The sequence below is a fragment of the Symphodus melops genome (genome assembly GCF_947650265.1).
Source record: "Symphodus melops genome assembly, chromosome: 10".
In the NCBI taxonomy this organism is placed as follows: Eukaryota; Metazoa; Chordata; class Actinopteri; order Labriformes; family Labridae; genus Symphodus; species Symphodus melops.
This window is the reverse complement of record NC_136700.1, coordinates 21149589-21176871: the sequence shown is the minus strand read 5'-3', so window position 1 is coordinate 21176871 and position 27283 is coordinate 21149589. Positions and strand designations below refer to the sequence as shown.

Sequence of the window (27283 nt, the reverse complement as noted above, 5' to 3'; positions counted from 1 at the left end):
CGGATGCTCTTATAAACGGCCTGAGATGTTTCATTGCCATACGTGGTGCTGTTCGCCAGATTAAGTCAGATCAAGGGAGCAACTTTGTCGGAGCAAAAAACGAACTCAAAGAAGCTTTAAAAGAAGTCGATGCTGACCGATTGGCTATATCTCTTGCGGAAAAGCAATGCGATTTTAGCATGAACGCACCCTACTCGAGTCACGTTGGAGGGGTGTGGGAGAGACAGATTAGGACGGTGAGAAGCATCTTGAGGTCCACACTTACCCTCTCTTCTGGAAGGCTAAATGATGCTTCGCTACGGGCTTTCCTCTATGAAGCTATGACAATCGTCAACAGTCGCCCACTGACCACTGACAACCTCAGTGACCCTCATAGTCTTGAGCCACTCACCCCGAATCACCTCCTGACTATGAAATCTGTCCAGGCCTTACCTCCACCAGGTGAATTTGTCAGAGAAGATGTTTATGGCAGAAAAAGGTGGCGACATGTTCAATACCTTGCAGAACAGTTTTGGAGTCGATGGCGAAAGGAGTACCTTGCCAACATCGCTCTCAGACAACGTTGGCATGCCCCAAGAAGAAATCTGCAAGTCGGAGATATCGTCATGATAAAAGGAGAAGATGCCCACAGAAACAAGTGGAGATTGGGCAGAGTCTCAGAGACTACTGCTGACAAGGACGGACTAGTAAGGAGAGTGAAGGTCTGCCTCGGCGACAGGGAGCTTGGCAAGAAAGGAGAGCGTCTCCACAAGATGTCTGAAGTTGAGCGTCCTGTCCAGAAGCTAGTCCTGTTGCTGGAGACGGACTAAATCTGCTCTCTCTTTCTATAGTTTATATCCCTTACTATAGATGGTATTGTTTCCAAATGGTTATAAAGGTTTTCTACTTAAGAGGTTTTCTGCTCTTGGCAAGTTCACTTTGTTGTTTAAAAGGTATGTCATTTGGTGTTTCAAAATCATTCGCTCATAATTCAATCTGTACCATTGTATTATTCACTCGTGATTGGTGGGAGTGTAAAGGACTTAAATCGCTCTTCTTATTTGAGTGACTAATTATTTTAAGGTGATATTTTATTTGTGTAATTTTTGATTTCTACCGGTCTTTTATTTTGGTAATCACTGGGCGGAAGTGAATGCTCTATCTAAATGTGCTCAACTTGACGTAATGAAGGAACACAGACGTACGGAGCGGAGCAGAGAACGAGAGAAGGAAAATATCTTATTGTGTAAATTAAGCGCCTAGCTGGAACGGGAACAAGGTATTTTTATGTGCCTTAATTGTTTTATTGTACATTGTTTATAAGTTCATGTTAATTTATGTTTCTTTCATTGTGGTAGCGCTAGCCCTTTAGCGCATTAGCATTGTTGTATTTACTTGTACTTGAAAGAGCTAATTGTATGCTATTTATTTTGTCCTTTAGCTCTTACGTTGTTTCATGGAGAAACTGAATTTATGCTCAGAAAAAGGAATAAGGCTGAACATAAATAAAGACTCTAAAACATCAGTAAGCTTCACCATTGTCTGGCTGGGGTTCGCTACAGAGCACCTGATGAACCTGGACAGGGTTCTACAGAAGCTACAAGAGAATGGCCTGCGAGTGAAGAAGTCAAAGTGTGACTTTGGGAAAACTCAGATTGAGTATCTGGGTCATGTGCTGGATGAGAAAGGAGTTTACCCCTCCAAGAGCAAGGTCAGAGCCATTCATGACGCTCCGGCACCCACAAACATCAAAGAGCTCAGAGCTTTTCTAGGACTGGTGAACTATTATGGACGTTTTGTGCCACAGCAAAGTACTGTTTTAGCACCACTCTATAAGCTGCTGAAGGACCAAACCAAATGGAGATGGAGCAAGGCAGAGCAGAGCGCTTTCAACAAATGTAAGGAACTTTTAACGAGTGATAAGGTGTTAATTCACGATGATCCGCACCTGCCACTGTCCCTCGCATGTGATGCTTCGGCGTATGGAATTGGAGCTGTGATCCAACACACAACACCTGATGGACAGGAGCATCCAATAGCCTACGCTTCTCGAACGCTCTCGCCAGCCGAGAAAAACTACTCACAGATAGAGAAGGAAGCGTTAAGCCTGGTGTATGGAGTAAAGAAATTCCATCAATACCTGTGGGGGCGGAGGTTCAACATGGTCACCGACCACAAGCCTCTACTCACGCTGTTTGGAGAACACAAGGGACTTCCAACAATGGCAGCAGCGCGTAGCCAGAGGTGGGCCATCATACTGTCCGCGTATGATTACTGCATAACCTACCGGCAGTCGGAGGAGCACGGCAACGCAGATGGATTGTCTCGGGTCCCGTTGCCTGAAACCACAGACACTGAAACCGGGCCAATGACAGCATGCCTGAATGCACTGATATGTGAGCGCCTGGATGAGGCACCGGGGTGTGCGAAACAGATTTCCAAAGCATCACGAAAGGATCCTGAACTCTCAAGGCTGCATAGGTATGTTATGGAAGGATGGCCAAAAGAAATACCAGAAGACTTAAAAGTTTACCATAAAAAGAGGGAGGAGTTATCTGTGGAGCAGGGGTGTGTCCTGTGGGGAACTAGAGTTGTGGTGCCCTCAAAACTGAGAAGAGCAGTGCTAAGTGAGATCCACAGTGGACACCCTGGCATTGTGAAAATGAAAATGATTTCACGGCAATATGTCTGGTGGCCGAATGTAGACATGGACGTCGAGATGATCTGCAAACAATGTGAAACGTGCCAGCTGGAACAGCGCACACCACGCCAAGTCCCTTTGCACCCCTGGGAGTTCCCTGGAGAAGTGTGGAACAAGGCTTCACATGGACTTTGCAGGCCCGTTCATGGGTCACATGTTCTTGATAGTGGTCGACGCCTACTCAAAGTGGCTTGAGGTGTTTACAATGTCTCAAATAACATCCACTGTGACCATTTCAAGACTTAAGAGACTTTTTGCATCTCATGGGATACCAGAGCAAATCGTCACAGACAACGCCACGACTTTCACGTCAGATGAGTTCCAACAGTTTGTGAAAAGTAATGGTATTCTTCACACAACTGGAGCATCCAGGCACCCAGCTACTAATGGCCTGGCTGAGAGGTACGTTGCCACGTTCGAAGCAGGCATGAAGAAGCTTGCCGGACAAAATTTGAGTGTGGAGGATATGGTTTCGCATTTCCTACTGCGGTATCGCACGACTCCCAACAGTGCTACTGGTGAGTCTCCAGCAGACTTGCACCTCAAGAGACATGTGCGTACCAGATTGGACTTCCTGAAGCCTAGCATCTCAGAGAAGGTGAGGAGGAGGCAGTATCGACAGAAAGAAGAGCATGATAGTCGGGCTGCTGTGAGAGAGTTTGAAGTGGATGACCCTGTGTATCTGCGCAACACTGCAGGAGGAAAACATAAATGGATTCCAGGAGTAGTGACCCAACAGACTGGCCCAGTATCGTACAGAGTACAAGGTGGGTCAACTGACCAAGTGTACAGACGCCATGGGGACCAACTGAGACCTCGCTACACTCAGGACCTTCCTGATCCTGAACCTGAAGGTGCAACTCAGTCAACTGAGCAGGAGAGTGACTTTGGTGAACCAGAGTCAGCAGCATCTTTGCCACCAGGTTCCGAGCTGGACCAACCTGCGCCACCTGACACAGAGACAATGACTTTGAGACGCTCAGGGCGCACAACTAGGTTGCCAACTCGTTACAGGGAATAAGGACAGTGAGGGGAGATGTTTAATTACCTGTTAGGTTGAGTTGATTAATAGTTACATGTGCAGTATTGAAATGGTTCTTTAATTAACCAGGTAAAAACCTGGTCACAAGATAACCTGTAATGGATAAAAGAATGTGGTATTTGTGTTTATAATGGTGAAGTTAATGCACTGGAAGAAATTACCTTTAAACTAAGGGGGGAGGTAATGTGGTGTATTAATGTTATTATTTGTGGATGTTTGACCGTTCAAGCTCGCCATAGTTTTGATACTGTCTACTGCGCATGTGTATGTTGTTGCCGGGAACCCATGTTACTTCTCGTGCACGTTGCTCTCCACAAGTACGCTGCATAAAGTGTAGAAACGTGTGCATCGCCTCGTTATTTAGGCTAAGTACACCACAGTGTGCAATGAATCTAAAATATTTGAAAGTTTAATTTTTATCATTACATTATGGAAAAGAATGAACTTTATCACAATATGCTAATTTTTTTAGAAGGACCTGTATATACACACATAATTATAATTACTATGATCATTATTATTATTATTATTATTATTATTATTAGACGGTGTGTTGATTTAAAATTTTAAAAACAGATGAACAGATCATTCTGGTTATTGTGGTTGATCTGAGACACTCAACTCAAATTAGGGTCTTAACCAACCACTAGGTGGCACCATTACGCCGAGTGATGGAGAGTTCACTGAGAGTGGCTCAACTTTGTTTCTTTAGACCTACTACACTAGTTTGTGTCTTCTTTCTTTGTTCTTCTATATTTAGACAGCAATTTAAAAAAATATATCATTCATTTCTTCTTTTCTTGGTTCACTGTTCATCAAGATTGATTTTGTCCAGGGGTTATTTTTTCTGTAATCACTCTCTTTATTTAGACACAACATAATTTCACTGTTAACATGAATTAATACATTGGATGTTGTGCTTTATTTTTGTTGATTTATGTTGAGTCCAACATTTTATTTCATGGTGTTTTTTTTGCAGCAAGCTGTACTGTAATATTACTTAAAGACATTTAACAGGTAATAAGGGTGATGTTTATATAAATACTGTAAATAAGGGTGGATATATCTGTCCACTTTTTGCAAAGACCTGAGTGCATCAACATTTTCAATAAATTATCTTAACATTTTAAACCAATTTTGTGTTTGCGTAAAACAAACTAAGCTTTTTTGTAAAATATGTTTTTTTGTTTTTGTGGACATATTTAAATTCTCTGACTTACTAACCTCATCTCTTCTCCACCTCCTTCTTCTTTATTTAGACAGAACATTAAAAAAAAATCACTCATGGATTTAATTTAATCTCTTCTGGATTCACTAATTTCCCCATTTTTTATAATCAGGGTGGTTTATTTGTGAATGTGTAATGCATCCGACAACATTCAAATCTACCATCAATCTGTTTGTGTGTGGAAGATCAAAAGGATTGCAGCAATAGCGCTTTTCTGCATAGGAACCAGAAGAACTTGGGTTATCCATTTCTCAAGACGTCACAACAGATATAGAGGAACTATACATGGAACTACAGAGCTACAATTTTGCACACTTTCATTTCAGCCAAGTGCCAACTTTTATACCGAATTGATCAAATGATCACAATCTGAGGTGGTCAGGTGGGATAGATCTCTAAAATTGGACCAATTGGCATTGAATGACCCAGAAAGGCGATCACATTTTCACCTAGTTGACGCAACAATGTGACAACCGCAGAGATTAGTGATGTCATTTTAAATTTAATTCAATCATGCATATTCTGAAAATGAAAAATACATTTGTTAATGCATTTAGCTTTAAGTGTCTGGTTTTCTTGTAAAAATGTTTAGTGTGAAATAAACCAATTTATATTTTAGATTAAAACTTAAAATGCAAATTAGATAAACGCATACAATCTAAAAGTTATGAAGCATTTCAGTTGGTGCCATGTAATTTTCAAATTTGCTTTGCACTTTAATTTGTGAACGACAATATTCGATGGATTAGTTCATGTCAGAATTGTTTTGTCTAGATAGAGGGTGATTACAAAAACAATCACAAGCCCTGGACAAAAAAAAAAAAACTTTCAGAATCCAGAAAAAAAAAAAAAAAAAGATTTTTTAACTTTAAACGTGCACAAAAACAAGGTTCAGCCAGGACTCCACTCAGTAATGATGCCCCCGGGTGCTTGGTTAAGACTCTAAAGTTAATTAAGCATTTCTATGCATCTCCAAATAAAACATTTTTGCTGCGACGACAAAATGGATCACGCTTCTGTGAAAACTGTTTCTTTACCGTTCATTAAGTTTAATTTAGGCAATTTATAAAAGAGAGCTCAATATGTGTAAGATCAACCACCATAACCATAAATCAGATGATATCCAAGGTCAGTAAGAATGAAGAGGTCACAGGTTAATAACCCTTAAACAATATTTCTGCTTACAGCTATATTATTCCAAATCATTTTACTAAATATAACCCTGCACCAGTCTCATTACACGTTTCTCCTAGTAATCCGCTTAGATGAGTTGAAGAATTTTTCATTTTATTTGGGACAACGGCACATTGTGCTGCCATCAAGTGGTCAAAAAAGAAATACATTTATAACAAAATAAATACACTCAAGCAGACGTGACTTGGAATAAAACTGAGGTTTATTTTAGACTCTTACTGGAAGCATCAAGACAACATCAGTGTTCAGGCTGCAAATGAAAAGACAGCTGTCAGCTTTTTGATTGTCCTGCTGTTTACATTACATCTTGCCTCCTTAGACCAGTGGGATCAAAGGAGGATGTATCAGACAGGGATAGCCTCACACACAGGTGCATGTGTGAACAACCAACTCTGGAAGATTTGGGGTTCAACCTGCCTTAAAAAAGTAAACTTAAAAAAGGAAATTATTCAGAGTGCATGTGTGAAAACAACTAAAAATTAAGAATAAATATCTGATGACTTAATGTTTGGAAAGCAAGCCGCTCTCACACTTCCTTTCCTGTAACACAGGGGTAGATGTACTGAGTCTCAGCCTGGTCACCTGAGAAGGAAAAAGAAGGAAACGATCAAAAACAAATTACTGAGCCAATTAAATAAAATGATAGCTTTCTTGTTGCATTTAGAGATCATTGAGGGAAGGCTGTTCCAATCTTGGCTGATCTCTTAAAAGACCCCATTTATCCCTCAGGCCTAAACAACTCTGCTTCACAGTCAAATAAAAGTAGGCTTCTAGCATGCAGACAGCTGTGCTAGAGACTCTGGCTACCTCTGGCTTTGAGCTCCCCAATCCAACCTGGAACAGCAGTGACTTTTTAGAGTTACAAATAAAAAGGTACTTTAAAGACAAAGGCTGTGGTGTTTAGCAGACAGTCAGCCTTTGTCTTTAAAGACTGTAATTTTAGCTCACTTGGCTGGTAGTAGTCGTAGATCTTGACAACAGCTGGCTTCAAGTTCTGCACCGAGAGCTTCTGTATGAGCGCTAACTCATGATTGATGGGTGTGTCTTTCGGCAACTATTAGAAAAGAAAACAGACAATAATGTTTGAAACTAATGTGCAGAGCATTACTTTTTATTTCTCACTTGGACTCCTCTCACCTCCGTAAAATAAACCATAACATGATCTTTCTTTTCTTCCACACGATCCACTAGCGGGGCGCTTTTGAGCTGTGAGGAGACAGCTAATTATTATCACCATCATGATGACATCATCATCTCTCAGGTTAACAATGAGGTATAACTGACCTTCTTCAAAGACTCTGGGTCTGGGACAAATCCAGAGAGCATTTTGATATCCAGGATCACCATGTTTGTATTGTTCTCCGCTCCGCTGTATCTGTACACAGCAGTAAATTAGTTACACAGGGACTTATCCTGTACTCAGTGCACTGTGAGCTCCTTCATACAACAGTTATTGGCCTGACAACAAAGACATCATTAGATTGATGTTTTCACTGCAGTGTAGGTTTTGTCAGATAATTCAAAAAGTCAAAATCAGTCATTGACCACAAGATGCGTCCTTTCATTTGTTCTCAACATTACAGCTTATACATGTACAGAGTATACGTATGCATTCTATTTTACACCCTGTGATAGGCGAGGAAAAAGGGGACATTTGGGTGCTGCTGCAAATATCAGGTGCCTTTTACTACAGCAGTCAGTAAGGCATTTTACTATGATACACAAATCAGGATTGTACAGCTTTTGAGCCCGCTTCATAAAAAAGGCAAAAAAGTCAAAAAGACAACCTCTGATTCAAACAAACGCTTAAAGTGTTTGTGTGCGGTTTGTAGGTATGCGAGTGATCCATTATGAAGTTATTTGGAATTTGGCTCCAGTTTGTGTAGAAATTTAACTTACAAGCTCTTGAATTTCAGGGAAAGCCTGCGTCTGTTAGAGGCGCTGCCACAGTCAGCTTCTGGTTCGACATTCACCATCAACGTGCTGACAGCAGTTGGAGTTGGGATGTTGTAGTGAAGAGAAATCTGGAAAACAAGTTTACAACGATCTTCAACTCTTCTCACCTGATTTTGAAGCTGTACATTTTTTCTTTGCAGCATGTAAAGGCCAAACATGTAGTGGCGCTGTGACTGTGAGAAACTTGCTGCAATATTTGACTTTGAATAAACTTGAAGACAGAAAATAACTCAAAGAAATTTGACATCAGATTCATTTCAACAGTAAAACCTCATTGAGATTAAGAATGTCTTTCCTGAAAGTGTCCTGATGTAAGACAGGCAGAAACACATTCAACATCTCAGTCACAGAGCAGAAAAGTATTATTAATATCTGTAACCTGATGCATCTTCAGTCTACTTTTTAACACATTTAAGAGACCCGCTCCCCCAGACACAAATCCTCCTGCAGCAGAGTCCAAGCTGCAGGAGCAGTGAACCTAAAACTTGTTTTCTCCCTTTACAGGACAGATAGTGTTGTGTGAATGGGTCACAGTGGAGACAGAAATAAAACATACCACATGTTCATCAAGAGGATTCTATTAGTGTTATCAGCAACAATTTGTTTACACGTTTACTGACCTGCGCTGAAGCACACGCCGTTCCCTTCACCTGCAGGCTGTACTTTTCGGCCCCGCCCTGCAGCACCTGCTCCTGGTAGAGCAGCTTGTTTTCTTGGTTCACGTCGAAGAACAGCTGCATGCTGGGAGACTGGATCGTCACCGTGCTGGAACCTTTTGGACTGAACACCAGGGTGGAGTAGAGAGCCAAAGCCTGGAGAGCCACCACTGTGTCCTACGACAAACACGAGATCAGTAGTATTTGTTATGAAGGCTTTATTTACAGGAGGAAATGATGGCTGACAAAAGCAATGCCAGAAACAACTAAAACTATAGAAAATACATTTAAAGAAAACAAAAGACTTTAGATGTTTTGTAACTGTGCTTTCCTTCTTCCCTTCCTGATGCATTTGTGTACAATCAAATTTGTTGGCTAACTTGGTTTATAAAAAGAGTTTCTAGCTAAGTCACAGGCTTGTCTGAGAACATTTTTAGTAAAGTATTTCTCTTCTAAAAAAGTTCACTTTGACTCTATTTCAGGGTTACCTGTGTGGAGGAGAAGCCTCCAAAATAGTTCTGCTGAGTGGTCAGCCATCTGACGATGCGTGTGGAGTATCCCAGGTCTTCAGCAGTGGGAGAAGAGATGCTGAGTTTGGCCAGCAGCACATAAGAGCTGATCTCCACAGACAGAGAGGAGGTGTCTGTTGCGCTCTGAGACCAGTGGAGGTAACCTCCTGAAACACAAACACACTCATGGTGAGCTATACTGTCAGAGCTACGATACCAGAGGGGGTTCCTTGAGGGGGAAGACTCACCTTTTTGTATTGCAACTGTGTCAAGGTGTCTCAGAAGGTGAGCACGGGTCTCCATGTCACCTGCCAGGGTGAAGACGTACGCCAGCAGAGCGGTGGCGTAGGTGTTGCTGAGGTCACTGATGGACTCCCTGAGGCAGGACAGGCTGCTTTTCACCACAGGATCCTGCAACACGTTTAAGAAGCAACATGATCTGATAAGGAAGTAATAATCGTAATAAATAAATTAAAATGTGACGTCAAAACTCTGACATTTAAAATAATCTTGTTTTAATAAATAGTCATCTGTGCGTCACTGAAATGGTGCCCATGAGGTACCATTTGGGTAAATGCAGAAATGACCTGGATAAAGAAAACCTAGAAGACGTGTCCAGACTTGTCCGTCTCTTATTTTCACGGTTAAGTGAAGAAAACAATTCAAGTTTGCGAGATACAAATCACATCAGCCTCCAGAGATTAATGGCACAAAAGGTAAACAGTCAGCAGAATCAGTTAAAGCCGTTTCACTGACTGACTGTCACTTTGGCTGTCCAGAGCTTCTTTTAGTGTTTTGGATGGAACCGTTTGTCCTGACAGAAAGCTCAAACCTCTGTTTGTTCTGAATGTGTCTCTTTAGTGAAGCACATGCTGCAGCTCCTGGTGCTCTACTGCTCTCTGATTTGTTAAACCATTGACAGCACACATCAGCTGTAGTCACCTACACTTTCTTTAAGATTTTAATTTGGGCATTCTCAACGCCCCTCGACTCCTCTTTTTAATTCAGTGTGACGTTGTTGTTTTACCTCTATAATATAACACACACAACAAAGCTGTTGAACAAGTCTGTACTTACATTAACAGACGAGTTCATCTCCAAGAAGGCAGCAGTGATGTACGCACTGAGAGTCACTTCATCAGAGACGCCGCCCTGAAGAGAGAAAGCAAACGGTGACAGGGATGTCCAACGATACAATAACACTAAAGTTTAATCAAAATTACAATTCTGCACACAGTTTTCTCTAAGCTGATAAGATATGAAACAAATCAGCTCTTCCGTCTCTATTTACAGAATCATTTTCACCTTGGAAATGTAAATATGTGCCGATAAAGCCTTTTTTTTTTTTTTTTTTATTTGACCCACAGAGCTGACTGGTCTGTCATTTCTACACAGACAGTTTGTGTTTACCTTCATTCTGTTGTGGAAGAGTTTCCCCAACTGTTGGAAACATCCATGTTCCTGCTGTTTGCTCACCAGCCAAGACTTTGACTCTGAAATCTTTTCTGGGTCGATGAAGACGAACAACTGTGCTTTGGCGAAGGATCTCAGCACGAAAGCCGTCAGCCTGAGAACATGAAACAAAGTTACACCAACATCTAAGTGAAGACTTGATTCTGATTGGCTGCAGGGTGTTAGTTTATTCTGGATAATGAACCTCTTTACTCCCAATCCTGCCTTTGTTTGGTGCACGACATCCCCTTACATTTCCTGTCTCTCTAGAGAAGTAACAACAACAAGGGACTTAAACATTTATTTCCATGTCTCTGAGTAGTATCAAAAGATCGATAATGCAGCTGAAGAAATGAAAGACTGAAAGAGTGTTTGTCCTGCACTACATCCAACCATACAAGGATCTTAACCTTACTTAGATTAGACATTCACAACAACAACCTGAATGCATAATGGAGAAATAGAAACATTTGTCTACACAGAACATGTGGATAGGATTCAGTAATGTTCTCACCAAGTGTTCCCTGATCCTCTTCCAAATGTGCTGTAAGCTCCTCCATGATGCTTGTAGTTCAGCTGTCTCTGGTAGCCTGTTAAACAATCACAGATGAAAACAGATTGACTGTACTGAACACTTTCAACAGGTGAGCTGATGTGAGAACACGGCGGGAAATATTCAGGAAGATTCACAGAGAGGAAGTTCAAGGCGATGCTGACGTTTCGTTATGTCCCTCAGTATATGAGTTCTTGAATTCAAGATTTTTTTTTATTAAGTTTGTTTCTTTATTGGTTGCAAATGTGATGTTACTATGACAACCATTTGGAGACTAAGCTTCTATTGCATCTGTGTAACTATCCTAACTGCAGGAATCTTTTGTTTTTAACACATCATGCAACATTTATTCTAAGTAAGTAAAAACGATGAGGTTAGTTGAAAGATGGAGGAGACTGACTAATTATCTTATTTTTTGCATTCCTAAGAAAACAACAGATACACACCACTGGTCAGGAAGTTGCCAGCCTTCTCCATGATGGCCGGGGTCAGCTGCTGTGTGTTCTTCAGGTATTGGAGGATGTAGATGTTCGGGGCCAGAAGAGCCATGTTCTGCTCGCCACATCCATATGGCATCCGCAGCAGCCCGTCCAGGTTCTTCAGAGCTCGGCCCAGGATGTCACCTGAACAAAAACACAGACTTCATTAATTGCTGCAATTGTGGACACTTTCAATTTGACTGTAAATGGTTAAAAGTTTAGCAGATCGGCAACACTGGGTCTCATGAAAAAAATAAACCCACCTACACAGTTTTCACATTCACCAAAGGTTTCTTATCTGGGATTTTTCCATAGCTAAAAAGAAAATCTACAAACAGTCGGAAGGACTTGTACCACATTAGAGTGTTTATATGCCAGCTGAAGAGAAATCAAATCCTTTCATCTGAAATCTGAAGGTAAAAGTGACAGAAGTTAGAAACATATGTAGACAACAACATATGTAGGCAAAGACATTTTAGACTGAAGCTCTTAGTTTGCATTCATCATTTCATTTGTAAGTTCGACAAACTGATTTAATACAAGTTGTATACATTTGAATCCTATCTAATATACTATTAAACCTATTTTGTCATCTCAGGGTGCTGCGTCATTTTCTGTATACCTGTGTGACCAATAAACCAGTGTAGCATGCTGGGATACACAGCTGCACGTTGTGAACTTTGACCTATCAGATTCACCACTAAGGAAGATAGTGTCATCATTTGTTTTGGGGGTCTCTCCGAGTGGCAGACTGTGGCTTATATAGCACAGAGATTTATATTCTGGATGTTTGGGTATTTGATTAGATAAGGACGTTTCAGCACTTAGATGTGTGCAAGTAAACTTCTGAGTCTTGACTTGTTGATTTTGTCTTTACCTACAGCAACAAATCCCAGAAAAGAAAATGCTGGGGAATGCCAGAATTAAAAAAAAAAAAAACTGGTCAATGAGTTGAGAAGAAATGTCTTCTAAGAAAGATTGGTGACTGAGGTTCATTGATCTTTCCGCCACCTTTATTACTTAGCTCTTTTTAAACACCATGAATACTAAGGTCCATAAATCCTTTCAGGACAAAGCCACACATTAAGGTCTGTTAATAGCTGTGAAGACAATCACTCCACTGCAACAAAGAGAAATCATCAGTTTACCCAGGACTGAAACAAGAGCACGGGCAGATCCTTGGATCACATTGTCAGGGAGCGATATCTCGACTTCCTCTGTCAAAGTCTCATCTGTAAACACAAAACAAATCCTTTACAGAGAAGAACAAAACGAGGATTCAGAATAAAATTCAAAAAGACCGACATGATGATGTGGGGAAGAATCTTTTGCGTTTTCCACACTGACCTTTGGGACAGAGCAGCCAGTTGTGGGTCTTGATCACCTCGGTTCCTTCAGCCTGAGGAGCAGAAATTATGTCACTTCCACATATTTAGCATGAGATGCTAATGATAATACTGTGATACTACAGAGAAGAAAAGCTGATCTCAATGTCATGTCCAGTCTCTTTTTATAGCCTGGTGCTATGATGCATAAACACTGCTTTAAATTAGACACTGTATTCATTAGTGTTAAAGACTAACTAATCCTTCAAATAAACGTAAACAGTGACTGATCGCTCTGCAGGATCAAACAAAAATAGTAAGACTTGAATACTGTAAGTTGTCAAGTTTTTCAAATACAAAAATAATGCTGTTGAAGACACCTGACCCAAGTAAAAGCAGGGTGAGTGCGTCGATTAATAACACCCTGATACATCGGTTGAAGTTTCTCTGTATGAGTTAGAGATCCTTTTTCATTGTGTTGTAAGGTACAAACCTTTACAATGAGGGATTTTGTGACCACGTCGACGCGGCCTCTCTCCGGCACGCTCACAATCTCATTGTTACATGAAATATGAGACGCCACAGCCTCAGCAGTCACAGACACGTTCATAACCCCTGAAACAAAGGGAGAACATCAACAACAATATGCCAGACAGCCTGTTTACACTTGTATGAGAACAACTTTAAATCCATTTCAGTGTCGGCAAAAAGGTAACTTTATATACTAGTTTGTAGGGTTTTTTAGGAGAATGGTGACGATGAGTACAAAATTGTTTTTGAGCGGCTTGGTCTGACATTTACTCAACATTTTCAGAGTGCATGAGTGAAAACAAACAGTTTAAAAACAAACACAAATAGACTTGACCATCACCTAAAGCTGTGGCATCCATGATCCAGCTGAGGGTCTTGCGTTCGTTGGCACATAAACATGACGTGTACTGGTCACCAGAGAGGGGGGTGAGCGTGTAATCCAAGGAGGGGGCTGGAGTCACAGTGACCTGTTGAAAAGAGACAACTGTATTTTATCATGTTCAAAACGCAAACCTAACCTAATCTAAAAAAAGATCCAAACAAGCTCTTCATAATGACATCGATAAGCTTTCCATCCAGAAAATAAAGTTGATTATGTGACTGCGGGCGTCAAAGTTTTTTGTTGACATTATTTTAACTGATTTCAGGAAGTTAAGAGACACAAGTACGTTGTTGTAGTCCGGAAGCTATATCTGCTTTAATGGAGTATTTTCAACTAACTATTTACTTCAACCCCTTCACATGACCACATATATTTTTTTAATATTTATAGTTAAACTCAGTAAAAAGATAAACAGGATCCTCTCAGTGCTGCGGGGGTAAACTCCAGGTGACCCCAGGGGCTCTTGAAGATTAAAATGTTTGTCTCACTGCAGAAGGGATGCCACAGCATAATCTGACTATAAACATTGGTTACCATGATGCAGCTGGACAGGTAGTTAAAGACGGTCGCCTTCAGCTCAAAGTTCTCGCCTCGGATGATGGAGTAAGGCAGGCTGAGCTCCAGGAAGAAAGGCTGGAAGACGGTGAGCTCTTTACGAGGAGCTAAACCAAAACCCTGAGGTGACAAACAAAAAGCCTCCGTCTCCCAGGTGGTGATGGTGTCAGGAACAGTGACGGGCACATCCTTTGTTCCAGTCTCCCTGAAGCAGAAAAAATAATGAACACAGGTCTGCATTATGACTTGAAGAAATCAGGAAATGTTACATCAAGTGTAACTCTGAATAACAGCATTACCAGTTTGCACAGTGCTTTCAAACCTGATTACAACCAGTTCATCAGCATCAAAGCAGTGTAGGATGGATCAACAAACAACTCTTAAGTCAATCCATTTTTATCAAGTTCTCGTCTCTTTTCTTTGATTGGCTGATGTGATCCTGCTTGGTACAGTAAATAAGACCTAAACTGTGTTGTTAAGAAGCTCAAATCTTCTCTATACAGCCTGAGCTCGCCCTTAGATTTATGTTTTTTAATAGTTACATTCCAGCATGTTGTTTTGTCTGAACTGAATTTTGGTTCCTCTCTCCTTTAGGTTTTCGAGGTGCAGTCTTTAGCCGGTCCACTCACCACATAGAAGGACGGCTTTCAATGGGAATCTTTGGTGCAACATAATGAGCTACTGAAATCACATCAAAACGTTTGTAGTGCTTATTGTGAAGTGCATGCTATAAAATGTAATCCTGCAGGTGTCACTGCATACAATCATGTGTAAAAGGTAGAAATGCTTTGGGACATTTTGCCAGGTGTGTGATAGAAGCTCACCCAACTTCCACAAGGTCCCAAATCCAAGTCTCAGGGAAAAAACTGCGGACAGTCTCTACAACTCCCTCAGAGTTGTCAGGATGTAGATCAGCCATAGGAAAAAACGCCTCGTGAAGAAATTCATGTCCTGTATAGAAACCAGAAAATATTCCATCAGAACATGTTGTGCTTTAAATCTTTTGACAGCTTCTGAGTGTCAATGAGCAAGTACAGTATGATAAATGAAAGACAAAAAGTCACCATAGCCCCGGTGGTATTCTTCTTCACTATCGATGAGGCACGATAGCGTCCGAATAAGCAAATTGGTTGCCATCTTCAGCCCAACACTCTAGTTAAACAAAGGAAACTCACTGAAAACGTATTAAATAAAACCTTTTTTTTTTTAATATTTGAAACATTTCATAAGAATTACCTGGAAAACATTGTAAGCATCATCTATGACACGCCGTGGGCGATGTGGCATGATAGATCTTTTTGATCTCACTGTCAGGCACTCTAAAGGGTCTTCAGCTGAGTATGGAATATGTGTAGATTTTCTGACTGGTAACAGTTTAAATATCTGAAAAGAAAGGCAGCTGAATGAGTTTCCAACAGGGGACAAATCTGTCATGTTAAAGAGAGTCCCCTGGTTCTTGATGGAGACTAATAGACGCTTGGTTTATTGAAGCATTTACCTTTTCTGCGTCCAGAGTTTTCCCGGGCTCTTTAATGAGGACGCTCTGGTCGACAGCGCTCAGTCCACACAGAGAGTCAGGATGGGACGTCAACTTCAGGATGTTTTCCTCTCCTGGGACAGCCGAGGATGGAGAAAACTCCAGTGACACCTGACAAAGAAAAACTGTCAGTGGGACACAATAAAAGTGTTTAAGAAGCAAAGCCTGTGAGACAAAACACACTGACCTTGTGAGTGAAGCACTTCTCAGTGGAGAAGTCAGCACTGTGGGCGATCACCGTCTCACTGGGGAGGACAGCGTAAGCCACAACCTGGACGTATGGAGACATCTCAGGGGACACTCTGAACTTGAAGGACATCTCGCCCTCAGTCACTGAAACAGACAGAAATATAGAAATGGTTAACAGGATACCCTGTGCAGAGCTGATACTTTCTCAAGTTTTCATGGTTGCAGAAACTTTTGCTGCATTGATAAGAAATCCTATATTTTTAAAACTTATATTAAAGATTAGCTGCAAGGAGGAGAGAACAGCAGTTCAGTTTCTTTCAGTTTGTTGTCACTGAAGTGAAACTTCTTTGTGTTCCTGAAAGTCCTTAAATTATTTCCCATGTGTTGCAAACAGGGAAAAGTGGTGTGCATTGTTTTTGTTCAGCCTTACCAGCCCCCCCCCCCCCCCCCCCCCCCCCCCCTTTAACCAGAGGTGAGACAAAAAGTTACATACTGGGCCTTCATGGAAAGAAAGTACCTGATTCAAGCCAGTCTTTTAATACCTGATTTATCTTGGACTTCAACTTGTTTGAATCCTTGCCATACAATGGCTCCTCTGGATAAGACCTGTGGGGTTTAAAAGACACACTGAATAAGTAACGCTCTCTCACAGTGACACCTCATTCTTATTACGGCAGATTACAAACTGTGCTTTTCTTGTTTGTCAGAAGAACATGAATAGACTTCCAAACAGTTCACCCACCAGATACATGACATCTGCAGAGCCTTGAGCTTCTCCGACTACAACGAAACGGATGAAGATTTCTGCTTCTGTATCACAGGCAAGTGGTCGATAGTTTCTCTTCACCTCCAGGGAGCTGATTGTTTTAGTTTGTGGAGCAAAAGCTTTGACCGAGGTCAGTGTGTGTTCTCCGATTTCGTAGTACGGAGATTGATGCTCATCGTATCTCACTGAGGGTTTGCTGCTTACCTAGATCGTGGGGTGAAGTTGAGAAATGAACCTATGAGTGTTGAGCTTCAACCAAGTTCTTCAAAGAATAACTTCAGTTTGAGTTCCCACCCTCTCCTCTGAAATAATACTCACTTCACATCATTTTGGGTTTATAATGTAAACCTGTTCATTTAAAGTAACAACATCGTTTTCAGGTTCATGAAAACTATGATGAAATAATATGCTGCAGAGTCTAAAACAACTCAGTATACAGCTTCACAACCCTCTGTGTAACTTACTATGACAACATGGGAGTATGCGTGTAGTGATGTCAGATTGATGTCTTGTTTTTGTGTGTCTATATGAACATACAGATCCCTAAAAGGTGTAACAGAAGTATGTACATCACATATTCTGTTCTCGACTTTTTCCCTGCAAAGAAACCAAATCCCAACCAACACGATCGATCAACCCGACAAAACAGAAAGCTGTACATTCCTGTTCATAAGACGCCAAAATCCAGTCTGAAGCAGATATTTGTGCATAGAGATGATCAGTAGCAGCGTATTGATCATTTAGGTCTAAACCTTTGTGTGTTTTGATGTTGTCTTAGTTTCTAGTGCAGTTTCACATCGTACTTACAAGAAGCTGGATGTTGTGTTTAAACTCAGCTGTGCTGATCGTGAAAGCTGCGACACCTTCACTGTCAGTTGTGAGATTCTGCAGCAGACATAACAACCACCTCTCTTCCTTAAACAAGTGCACCTTCATGCCAGGGATGGGTGTGTTGTCGTAAGTCACAGCTTTGACCTGTTAAAAGCACAAAGTTGCATGACTAAACGAAAAGCTGAGACTGTGCTCAGGATCTGATGCACGAGTGAGCGTGAACTTACTTTTCCCTCCACATCTGATCCTTTGTTGTAAATCTTGGGTGTGTTAATGAAGAAAACCTTTCCGATGACGTAGGATATATCAAGTCTCTTCTGATTATGGTGTGCAATACCTGTACAAGAAGCCTCAGTGTTTAAGCTCATAAAGATATAAACAATGAATAGACTTCAAAACAAGATTGACACTTGCCTGTTCCCTCCTCCTCCACGCTGGCCTTGAGTTGCAGTGAATCTCGAAGCACTTTTTGGTCAAGTTTTGTGAAAGTTGACATCTTGATAAGAAAAGTTGCACAGCCGGTCTTATCCGCCTAAAAAGTTTAATTTAACAGACTAATTAAAATCAAAATAAGGACATTGAGGTTCAGTCTCCAGTTTTGTTGAAGCTTGGTTCAAGCTGGAAAACAATCTTCTGTTCTTTGTTTTGTAATGATAAAACAGGAGACTTTATATACTTTCTTCTGTATTTAGAAGTATGTTGAATGTCAAGTAATGCATGTAAGGTTCCAGCAGACTCTACCTGTTTTATCTCCATGTGAGATGGGGGTGTTATCTCAGGGACACGAGCTGGATTATCAGGGGTGACGTCAAAGGTCCTTGAATAATAGTGACTGAGAGGTCGGTGCATCTCAATTGTAACATTTCCTGGAACAGGCTGCCCGTATGTATATCTACATAGACAAATTAAACATGGTGTTTGAATGGAGACATTTTCTGTTAGTTTGTTTAAGAGTGAACGAATGAAAGAAGCTTGACTTACTTTGCACAAACTACAACTTTGATGTCTTCTAATCCGATACTAACTTCACCAGCTGCATCTATTTTGACTTCAAATCTCGGCAAAACTGCAGACAAAAACATTTTATTATTGCTTCAATACAAACGTATTGAAATAGAAGGTATGAAGAGAAATAACTCACCGTATTTCTCCACCTTAAAGTTGTGAACAATTTTCTTAACCCCAATCGACACAATGACACTGTAGGTTCCTTCACGAGCCTCAGAGTTTAAGGAGTAAAACAGCTGCAATATTTTCCCATTGGATTGTTTTTGTAACCACTGTCCAATCCTGTTGTTGGCTGAATCCTGTATATGACGAAGGTGCAAAATTAAAATACAGGAGAAACGTGTATTCAAAACAGAATAAAGCCTGGACCAAACTGCCAACTTCTCTCCCAAATGACAGCATGAAGTTCATTTCATTCAAAAAAAATAATAACTTATTGAGATTCATTTTCGCTCTGCAGCGCAGTTAGGGGTGCAAGGGAACACTTTGAAAGATTTGTAAATTATACATCTTTTTGACATGTTTGCACAAGTTAGTGTGCAACATCTTTTTGTGAAACAGGTCCTGATACATCAAAAAAGGTGAGTAGATATTTTCTTACCTTCATTTCAATGACAGTGTACTGTGAAAAAAGAAAGCTGTATTAGAGGACATTTTGACTCTGTCATTGTTGCCAGTGTCTTGGTTACATTTCATTTTCCATAGAAAATCATTGTGTTTCATCATTTCCAGTTTTAACTGGCAATTAAACACTGAATTTATTTTACTCTTTGAGGCTTCCATCATAAACCTAGGTTGGCTTTCTAGCGAGTTTCAAGACCAAACTGCTAAACATTACATTAGAGCAATACATCACGTTTAAGTGTTTCAGTAAATCTATTATAAGATCAGCCCAAGTACCAATCTTTAGATTAATAAAATCTAATAATCCAGGAAAAGGCCGTTTACACTCTTACCAAGCGATTGACAGGTCTCAACTTGCTGTCCAGAGAGACGACTCTGAAATTCACTGAGAAATGTGCAAAGAGATATGAAGTTAAAAAACCTCATCTTCTGAGTATTACTTTCAATCCACCTAAACCTTGCACAAAAAGGACATTTGTCTCTAGTATATCATTTCTTTGTTGTGGTACCATTTAAAGGGGAACACAAATGTCCTTACATTGTTTAATCATCAAGCAATAAGTCAACCACTCAATAAATTATAAACACCTATTTTATGTCATAAGAAATTGAAAGCCAGACAACTATCTAACAACCTGTTTGTCCTGGGAGGTAGATCGGCTTATCCGTTTGGATGAATGTGCTGGGCTGGTAGGCTTTGAGCAGAACTTTTCGGACTTCTTTTGAGTTAAACGTTGCCCCACGGACCTGCACCTCCAACATCCGGACTTCCTCTTGAACTGAAGGAGCCTGTGAAAGAAGGGTACTTTTTTTAGTGTCTTATTGTTGCGAATGAAAACAGGGAACTGGACCCAATTGTAGTATAGAACCAATAAACTGCTTAGATTATAGTAGTCCCCAGTGTTGTCTTTACTCCTGCCTGTTTTACCTTCCTGTTGATTGTCCTCACCTGTGTCTGTGTTTGATTACCCCGGTCTATTTAATCAGTGTTCCTTGCCTTGTATAAGATTTCTCATGTTAGTGTTTCCCATTGATGGAAATTAAAATCTAATCTTTTAAATTAAGCTCCAGTGGGTAAAGTGATGTGACATTTTCCAGATAATATATTAAACGTGTAACCGCTTGATGAGGGCAGGGAATAGGCACAGAATCAGAGGTTCCACTTTGTCTACAGGGGACGCCAAAATAAACACAAACCGAATATTGCGCACAGGGTTTCAATAGTTGTGAAAGCTGATCATTTCCTTGGCACCCTGCGTTATGATTCTCCATTTTCAGAGTCCGTATTAAGACATTATATTTTTAGTTTTTAGAAGTTACAACAAAAATTCCACAGAGGATTTAAGCAACAACAAAAAGCTGACCGTAAACTTAATGCAGGTATGAAACTCCTGACTGGATGTTTCCTCCATGAGAATCATATTCTGCTGCAGGGACCTCAGAGAGACAGTCATCACCAGGGTCTCATTGGGCTTCAAGAGGCTCGCACAGAACGGCGTTTCAGCTCCAGCCTCGATGACTGCAGGAATGGTGACCATGAACTGCCTGCACACAACAAATTGAGCATCAAAGTATTAAACTTAAACTAAACTTACAATCAAACAAAAGTGTGAATTTTATCAAATTTATCAACAATAAAAGTGAACTTACGGCCCTGCCACTGCTTGATCCACACACATCAAACTCAGGTAGACAAACAGTGTCCATGTTAACGTCTGAACCCCAGGACGACCCATGGCTGACTGTGATAAACTCCAAAGACCACCAAATAGCTGCCAAAAATCGACGCACCTTCCCGGAAAATAACACACGCCACTTGTTTATTCTGGGCGGCTTGTTATTCAATCATTACTCATGAATGAAGCCAGTTCAGCAAGTCCTGTTTGTTTGTTGTTGTTGTTTTTAAGTCGGAAGGCCTGCATTTAAGCAACAATTTTTAGTATATGTCATATTAACGATCTGAGAGCGCAAAAAGTATACATTTCAAGTATACTTTCTCTTAGTGATGTTACCAGATGTGCTGAGGCTTTGAAGCGTGTGTCGAGTAATGAAGGGGGTGGTTCTGCGAAGCGCTTATCGAGGCTTCTCTTTCAACATTCATTTCGGTATCTCACTATGGGACACGCTCCTCGCGCTGTCCCCCAGAAGCAATATTACATTACGCCAGTCTTGACTGGCAAACGGACGTGACGTCGGCTCCCCGGAGGAGGTACATCCTCCTCCTATAAAAGCCCGATGTAACGTACCATCCTCAGTCTTTGCAAACACACCTCTTCCTCGCTCCAGGCAAGGAGGGTGGTCTGGTGAGATACCTCACTCATGTTTCAGAGAACCGGGGTTAATTTCTTAACCTAAAGTTCTCTTTCAACATTCATTTCGGTATCTCACTATGGGATATAGAGACTCCCGTATTGCCAAACAGGCATACCTCGAAGACCGATAGAGGACATCTAAACAAGCATGTTCTGCCCACCCACACTCAAAACAGAATGAGACAAAGTGTGCGTAGTCACATCCAGCTTGTAGAATCTGGAGAAAGTATGAGGCGATGCCCAACTGGCAGCCGCACAAATCTCCTCAATGGTGACACCTCGAAAGAGTGCCCATGACGTGGCCATACCACGGGTAGAGTGAGCCCGCAGACCTGCCGGGGCCTGAATGCCCATACTGTCATAAGCCATGGCAATCGCCCCCACGATCCAGTGCGACAGTCGCTGTTTCGTGAGAGGTTTACCCAGATGTGGTGTTGCCCACGACACAAACAACTGTTCCGATTTCCTGAATCCAGCTGTTTTCTCCACATACGTGCGTAATGCGCGCACCGGGCAGAGCGTATTAAGCCGCTCCTGTGTTGTAAACGGAGGAGGATAAAAAGCAGGCAGCTCAATAGGGCGGTATGACAGCGCCGAGTTCAGTACCTTTGGCACAAAAGCAGGATTAGGTTTCAACAAAACTCTAGAATCCCCCATCTGAAACTGCATGCATGACGGACTCACCGACAAAGCATGGATATCACTCACGCGCTTCGCCGAGGCGAGTGCGAGTAAAAGAGCCGTTTTAAAGGAGAGTAGCTTCAGCTCTACCTGGCCTAACGGCTCAAAAGGTGGGTGAGACAGCGCATCAAGCACCAAAGATAAATCCCAGGGGGCAGACAAGTTTCTAGACACTGGCCTAAGGCGTCGCGCTCCTTTCATAAATTGACATATGAGAGGATGCTGACCCACCGTTTTGTCCCCAAATCTGACGTGACAAGCCGATATCGCGGCTAAATACACTTTAACAGTGGAGAAGGCCAAGCCCTTATCCAGCAGCTCTTGAAGAAATGTCAAAACATTGGATACAGAGCTCTGAAAAGCGATCACCCCAGCTTTTACACACCACTCATCAAACGCACGCCATTTGCCATCATAAGCACAGCGTGTAGAGGATGCCCTGGCGCCCTGAATGATTGCGATTACGCTCGGTGGAAGCCCCGCAGCAGTTAAATTTAACCTTTCACGGGCCAAGCCCACAGAGCCATGCGCTCTGGGTGGGGATGGAAGATTTCTCCGCGTGCCTGTGACAGGAGATCCCTGCGGAGAGGCAGAGGCCACGGAGGATCCCAAAGCATTTGAGATATCTCCGCCAACCAGGTCCTCCCCGCCCAGCGGGGGGCTACCAGAATCAGAGAAAGTCCCCACTCCCGCACTCTGGCGAGAGTAGGAGTGATCAGCTCTAATGGGGGAAAAGCGTACAGGAGGACACGCGGCCACTCGTGTGCTAGAGCATCCAGCCCCATTGGCGAGTTCTGACCGGTCAGGGAATAAAACAGCGGGCACTGAGCGTTTTCTTCTGACGCGAATAGGTCTATCTCTGCCCGACCATACCTCGCCCAAAGTTGAGCCACCACTTCGCTGTGGAGCTTCCAATCCTTGTAGCGAGGGTTGCCTCTGGACATTAGATCCGCCCCCCTGTTCAAAATTCCCGGAACATGGGTGGCTCTCAGAGATAAAAGGCGAGAGCTGCTCCAAACAATCAGTCTGCGTGCCAATGTGTGCAGATGACGTGAGCGCAGACCCCCTTGTCTGTTTATATACGCCACCACCATGGTGTTGTCCGTCCTGACCAACACATTCTGCCCCTGCAGGAGGGGCAGAAAATGTCTTAGAGCCAGAAAGACAGCCTGGAGCTCCAGGTAGTTTATGTGACACAACTGCATCTGTGAGCTCCATGTGCCATTCACAGCCCTGCCCTCGTGCGTGGCTCCCCACCCCACGAGGGAGGCATCCGTAGTAACAACTTTCCTTGTTATGATCGTTCCCATGGAAACGCCTGTGGTCAGAAAAGCTGTGCGTCTCCAAGGGCGCAGCGCCAGGATGCACCTCGAGGAGCTCAACACCTGGCGGTGGCAGTGGCGTGTGGGACTCAGACCTAGTGACGCGACCCACTGCTGAAAAGGTCTCATGCATAAGCGGCCAAGAGAGATGACAGTCAAAGCTGACGCCATCAATCCCAGCAGCCTGAGACACATTCTGAACTTCAGCAACGCTCCTCTGTGAAAAAGTGCCAGACAAGCCTGAAAGGCTTTCACCCTTTCCACAGACAGACGTGCTTTTAGTGTGGCTGAATCCAGCTGCAAGCCTATAAAAGTGATGTTTTGAGTCGGGGTCAAAACACTCTTTTCCCGGTTGATAGTGAAACCCAGGGCTGACAGATGAGACGTGAGCAGTCCGATCTGTGCCTGAATCTGCGGGGGAGACTGTGCAGCCAGGAGCCAATCGTCTATGCAGGTCCCGAGGCGCATCCCATTCTCCCTCAGGGGAGCAATAGCCGCCTCGGTGCATTTCACGAACACCCGCGGGCTCAGAGACAGCCCGAATGGGAGCACCCGGTATTCGTAGACCACGCCACGGAAAGCAAATCTGAGATACTTTCTGTGAGGAGGATAAATGGGGATACGGAAATATGCGTCTTTTAGATCTATTGAAGCAAACCAATCTCTGTGACGCACGAAGCGCAGCAGAGTGGTGTGTGTCAACATCCTGAACTTGTACTTTCTCATGTATTCGTTCTGAGCGCGCAGATCCAAAATCGGACGCAGACCTCCGCCCTTTTTCTGCACCAGAAAATACCTCGAATAGAAACCGTTCTGAAACTGTTCTAATGGCACTTTCTGAATAGCCCCTTTCTTTAGCAGAGAAGCAATTTCCTCCTGCAAAACTCGGGCTTTTTCTCCTTGCGCAGAAGACTGCAAAATCCCGTTGAAACGGGGTGGAGTACGTGCAAACTGTAGTCTGTAGCCCTTGGTTACAGTCTTTAACACCCAGTCTGACACACCGGACGCACGCCACTGCTGAGCTCGGTGCGCGAGCGGACCCAGCAGTCCCTCTGACACACCAAGCTCGCCCGGCATGATGGGGCGCGCCTTCACAGCGCTTATGGTGCCCACCGGAGCGGCCAAGCTGGCTCGCTGCTCCACAAGTGAGCTCATGGCGCCCTCTTGTGGAGCCGCACGAGTCTGTGCAGCCCCGTTCTGTTCCATTATTATTTTCATTGTTTTCTTTTTTGAATAAATCAGCGCCCTCGGCCTGGATGCGCGTAAGAAAACATGTTTATTGAATGTTTTACATGAAAGGGAGGACACTGGTGTGTGTTTGGGCACTGGTGTGTGCTTGTGCGACTCGGTTGGAGCTCGGCAGAGCTCTCCACGGGTCCGACCCTCCTCCTCTTCATAAGGCGGCAAACTGACGGCTCCGTCACGGCCCGTGCGCGCCTCTTGAGGGGCTTGGAACGTGCCTCTCTGAACATTACTTGGAACAGAACGTTGCCCGGGTGGGACGGTGCGGGCGTCTGGCTGAGCCCGCCGTCCCGCCTGTCCGGCAGCGCATCAGGTGGCGCGCCGCTTCTTCTTTGCCCCCTGAGTGACCGGAGCGCTCATCTGGTCTCTCGGCGCCACACTGGGAGTGAATGGTTTCTTAGCCCAAGCACCTTTCATCTCAGGCGGTTTGCCCTGGCTCCGCCTGCTTGTCTGAGGCTGGGGCTGGCGTTTGGGAATGCGGTAAGCTGGCTTCGCCTCCGCTTGAGCAAACGTCTGCCGAGCTGCGGGAGGATGAGAGGAGAGCACTTTCCTGGGCAGACACAGCTGCAGTGCTTCTCCCTCTTTCTTCTTTTCCTCGCAGCGTCTCTGCATCGTGGCCACCGCCGGGCCGAATAAGCCTTTCGGGTCCACGGGCACATCGAGAAGGGTCTTCTCCTTGTGAGAGAGGCTGGACAGGTTGAGCCATCTCGCCCTCTCCTGAGAGACCATCAGGGCCATAGCCCTCCCCGAGGACTGCACAGCCCACCTGTGAAGGCGCAGGCAGAGGTCCGTAACCACGCACAGCTCTTCCCACAGGGCTGGTGTAGGGGAGGTTGCCATGTCGTCCTCCAACTCCGCCTGGTAAGCCAGCAGCAGGGATGATGCGTTCAGGGCCCTAACAGACATAGCCACCGCTTTATAGCTTTTCTCAGTCAGTGAAGACTGGAAACAATCAGCTCTCGAAGGCAGAGAGGGGCTCGCAGAAGTCATGGTGGACTTTTGGGAGGGGTGGAGGTGAGACGCCAACAGAGGCTCGACTGGAGGTAGGTGTGAAAAACCCTTCTCTTCCATGTCGGCCCAGTCTAAAGCTGACCCACCCTGGACGGGGTTTTTGGCGGTCAGGGGGTTGTTCCAGGACCGGGTAGCCTCCTCCAGGCACTCCGGGAAGACCGGGAGGTGCTGCCTGGTAGAGAGTTTTGCCTTCGGCAGCCTTTTGCCCTCATAGCGAGACGTGGTGGTCTCGGTGAAGACTTCAGGCCACGCAATGCCCAGCTTTGCAGCTGCTCTCTTGCAGGTCTCATGCAGGTCCGCGTTGACAGGCGGGTCTGGGTTGCCGCTGCACGCACCACCTGCAGCCGCCGGCTTTGCAGCCGGAGGGGAGGTGAAAGGCTCCCTGTAGTCCTCATCGTCCTCATCGGAACCGAGGCTAAGGGTCACTCCCCCGAAGTCGGAGTCAGTGTCCTCGACGTCCACTTGCTCTGCTCTCAGGCTCGCTTCGAGATCGTCGGAGTCGTCTAGTGGGGCCATGGCGTCAAGCTGGTCGCCCCAGCTAGCAGTAGCGCCCAGAGCGGTGGCGTCAACATCACTCTGGGCGTCCCCTGAAGTCCCCTGATGTGGCGGCGTGGTAACCCCCAACATAGGGTCCTCGGTCGACAGGTTGGCTTGGCGTGCCAGCCTGCGACGGCGAGTTTTCAGGGAAAAACGCGCACAGTGTTCACAGGTAGCCTGGGTTGACAGTGCGTCCCGGGCATGTTGCAGCCCGAGGCACGCACTGCATACAGAGTGGGTATCTGCCCCGGCTATCTTGTTCCCACACGTGCACAGCCTGGCCGGCAGCCTGCCCTTTTCCATGGTGAGTGAAAAGTGTAAGCACCGTGTCAGGAAGCTTCGTCAACAAAGGCCGAGAAGTGAGAGGCAGTTAGTATGGTGGCCAACTGTGACAGCTAGTTTGGTGACTTAACTGTAGCAGCTAGTATGGTGGCTAACTGTGGCAGCTAGTATGGTGGCTAACTGTGGCAGCTAGTATGGTGGCTAACTGGGGCGGCTAGTATGGTGGCTAGCCGCGGTAGCCACTGTTTGGGGACAGACCAGCTACCGGCTCAGTCGGCTCGTGTAGACTGCAGGTAGCGTTCGGCGACCGAGCGGTTAACTCGTTCTATGAACAGTTTTGCTAGCCCGTTAGCTACACCGGCTTTCTGAGAGGTTGCTTCTAGGAGCGAGAAGAGGTTT

General features: G+C 43.8%; 3 protein-coding genes across 3 annotated transcripts in view; all 3 read right to left on the bottom strand.

Moving 5' to 3' along the window:
- LOC306829912 (alpha-2-macroglobulin-like protein 1) overlaps positions 1-17970 on the bottom strand; it is a gene marked incomplete at its 5' end in the record, with an annotated part of 43315 nt that extends 25345 nt beyond the window's left edge. The window contains 23 exons of the mRNA XM_079353130.1: positions 6558-6726; positions 7093-7198; positions 7282-7350; positions 7429-7519; positions 8044-8168; positions 8721-8933; positions 9245-9432; positions 9514-9676; positions 10343-10417; positions 10676-10832; positions 11232-11307; positions 11717-11893; positions 12898-12981; positions 13097-13148; positions 13568-13689; positions 13946-14072; positions 14522-14747; positions 15367-15489; positions 16018-16190; positions 16267-16412; positions 16811-16874; positions 17011-17238; positions 17965-17970. Coding sequence (XP_079209256.1) covers positions 6671-6726; positions 7093-7198; positions 7282-7350; positions 7429-7519; positions 8044-8168; positions 8721-8933; positions 9245-9432; positions 9514-9676; positions 10343-10417; positions 10676-10832; positions 11232-11307; positions 11717-11893; positions 12898-12981; positions 13097-13148; positions 13568-13689; positions 13946-14072; positions 14522-14747; positions 15367-15489; positions 16018-16190; positions 16267-16412; positions 16811-16874; positions 17011-17238; positions 17965-17970 — 2847 coding nt within the window. The 3' untranslated portion in view covers positions 6558-6670. The remainder of the gene's footprint in view (positions 1-6557; positions 6727-7092; positions 7199-7281; positions 7351-7428; positions 7520-8043; positions 8169-8720; positions 8934-9244; positions 9433-9513; positions 9677-10342; positions 10418-10675; positions 10833-11231; positions 11308-11716; positions 11894-12897; positions 12982-13096; positions 13149-13567; positions 13690-13945; positions 14073-14521; positions 14748-15366; positions 15490-16017; positions 16191-16266; positions 16413-16810; positions 16875-17010; positions 17239-17964) is intronic.
- Positions 1-18751, bottom strand: part of LOC306831085 (alpha-2-macroglobulin-like protein 1) — a 43935-nt gene extending 25184 nt beyond the window's left edge. Inside the window, exons 1-3 of the mRNA XM_079354974.1 lie at positions 18607-18751; positions 18280-18397; positions 18150-18202 (exon numbers count right to left, since the gene is read on the bottom strand). Of these exons, the coding sequence (XP_079211100.1) occupies positions 18150-18202; positions 18280-18397; positions 18607-18714 (279 nt within the window). The 5' untranslated portion in view covers positions 18715-18751. The remainder of the gene's footprint in view (positions 1-18149; positions 18203-18279; positions 18398-18606) is intronic.
- A 979-nt stretch (positions 18752-19730) lies between these two features.
- LOC306831084 (alpha-2-macroglobulin-like) lies at positions 19731-21256 on the bottom strand. Its single transcript, XM_079354973.1, has 4 exons — positions 21148-21256; positions 20862-21042; positions 20133-20286; positions 19731-19882 (listed from the first exon to the last, which is right to left on the bottom strand). Exons 1-4 carry the CDS (start codon positions 21231-21233, stop codon positions 19818-19820), a joined length of 486 nt encoding a protein of 161 aa, XP_079211099.1. The 5' UTR covers positions 21234-21256; the 3' UTR covers positions 19731-19817.
- Positions 21257-27283: the final 6027 nt, after the last annotated feature.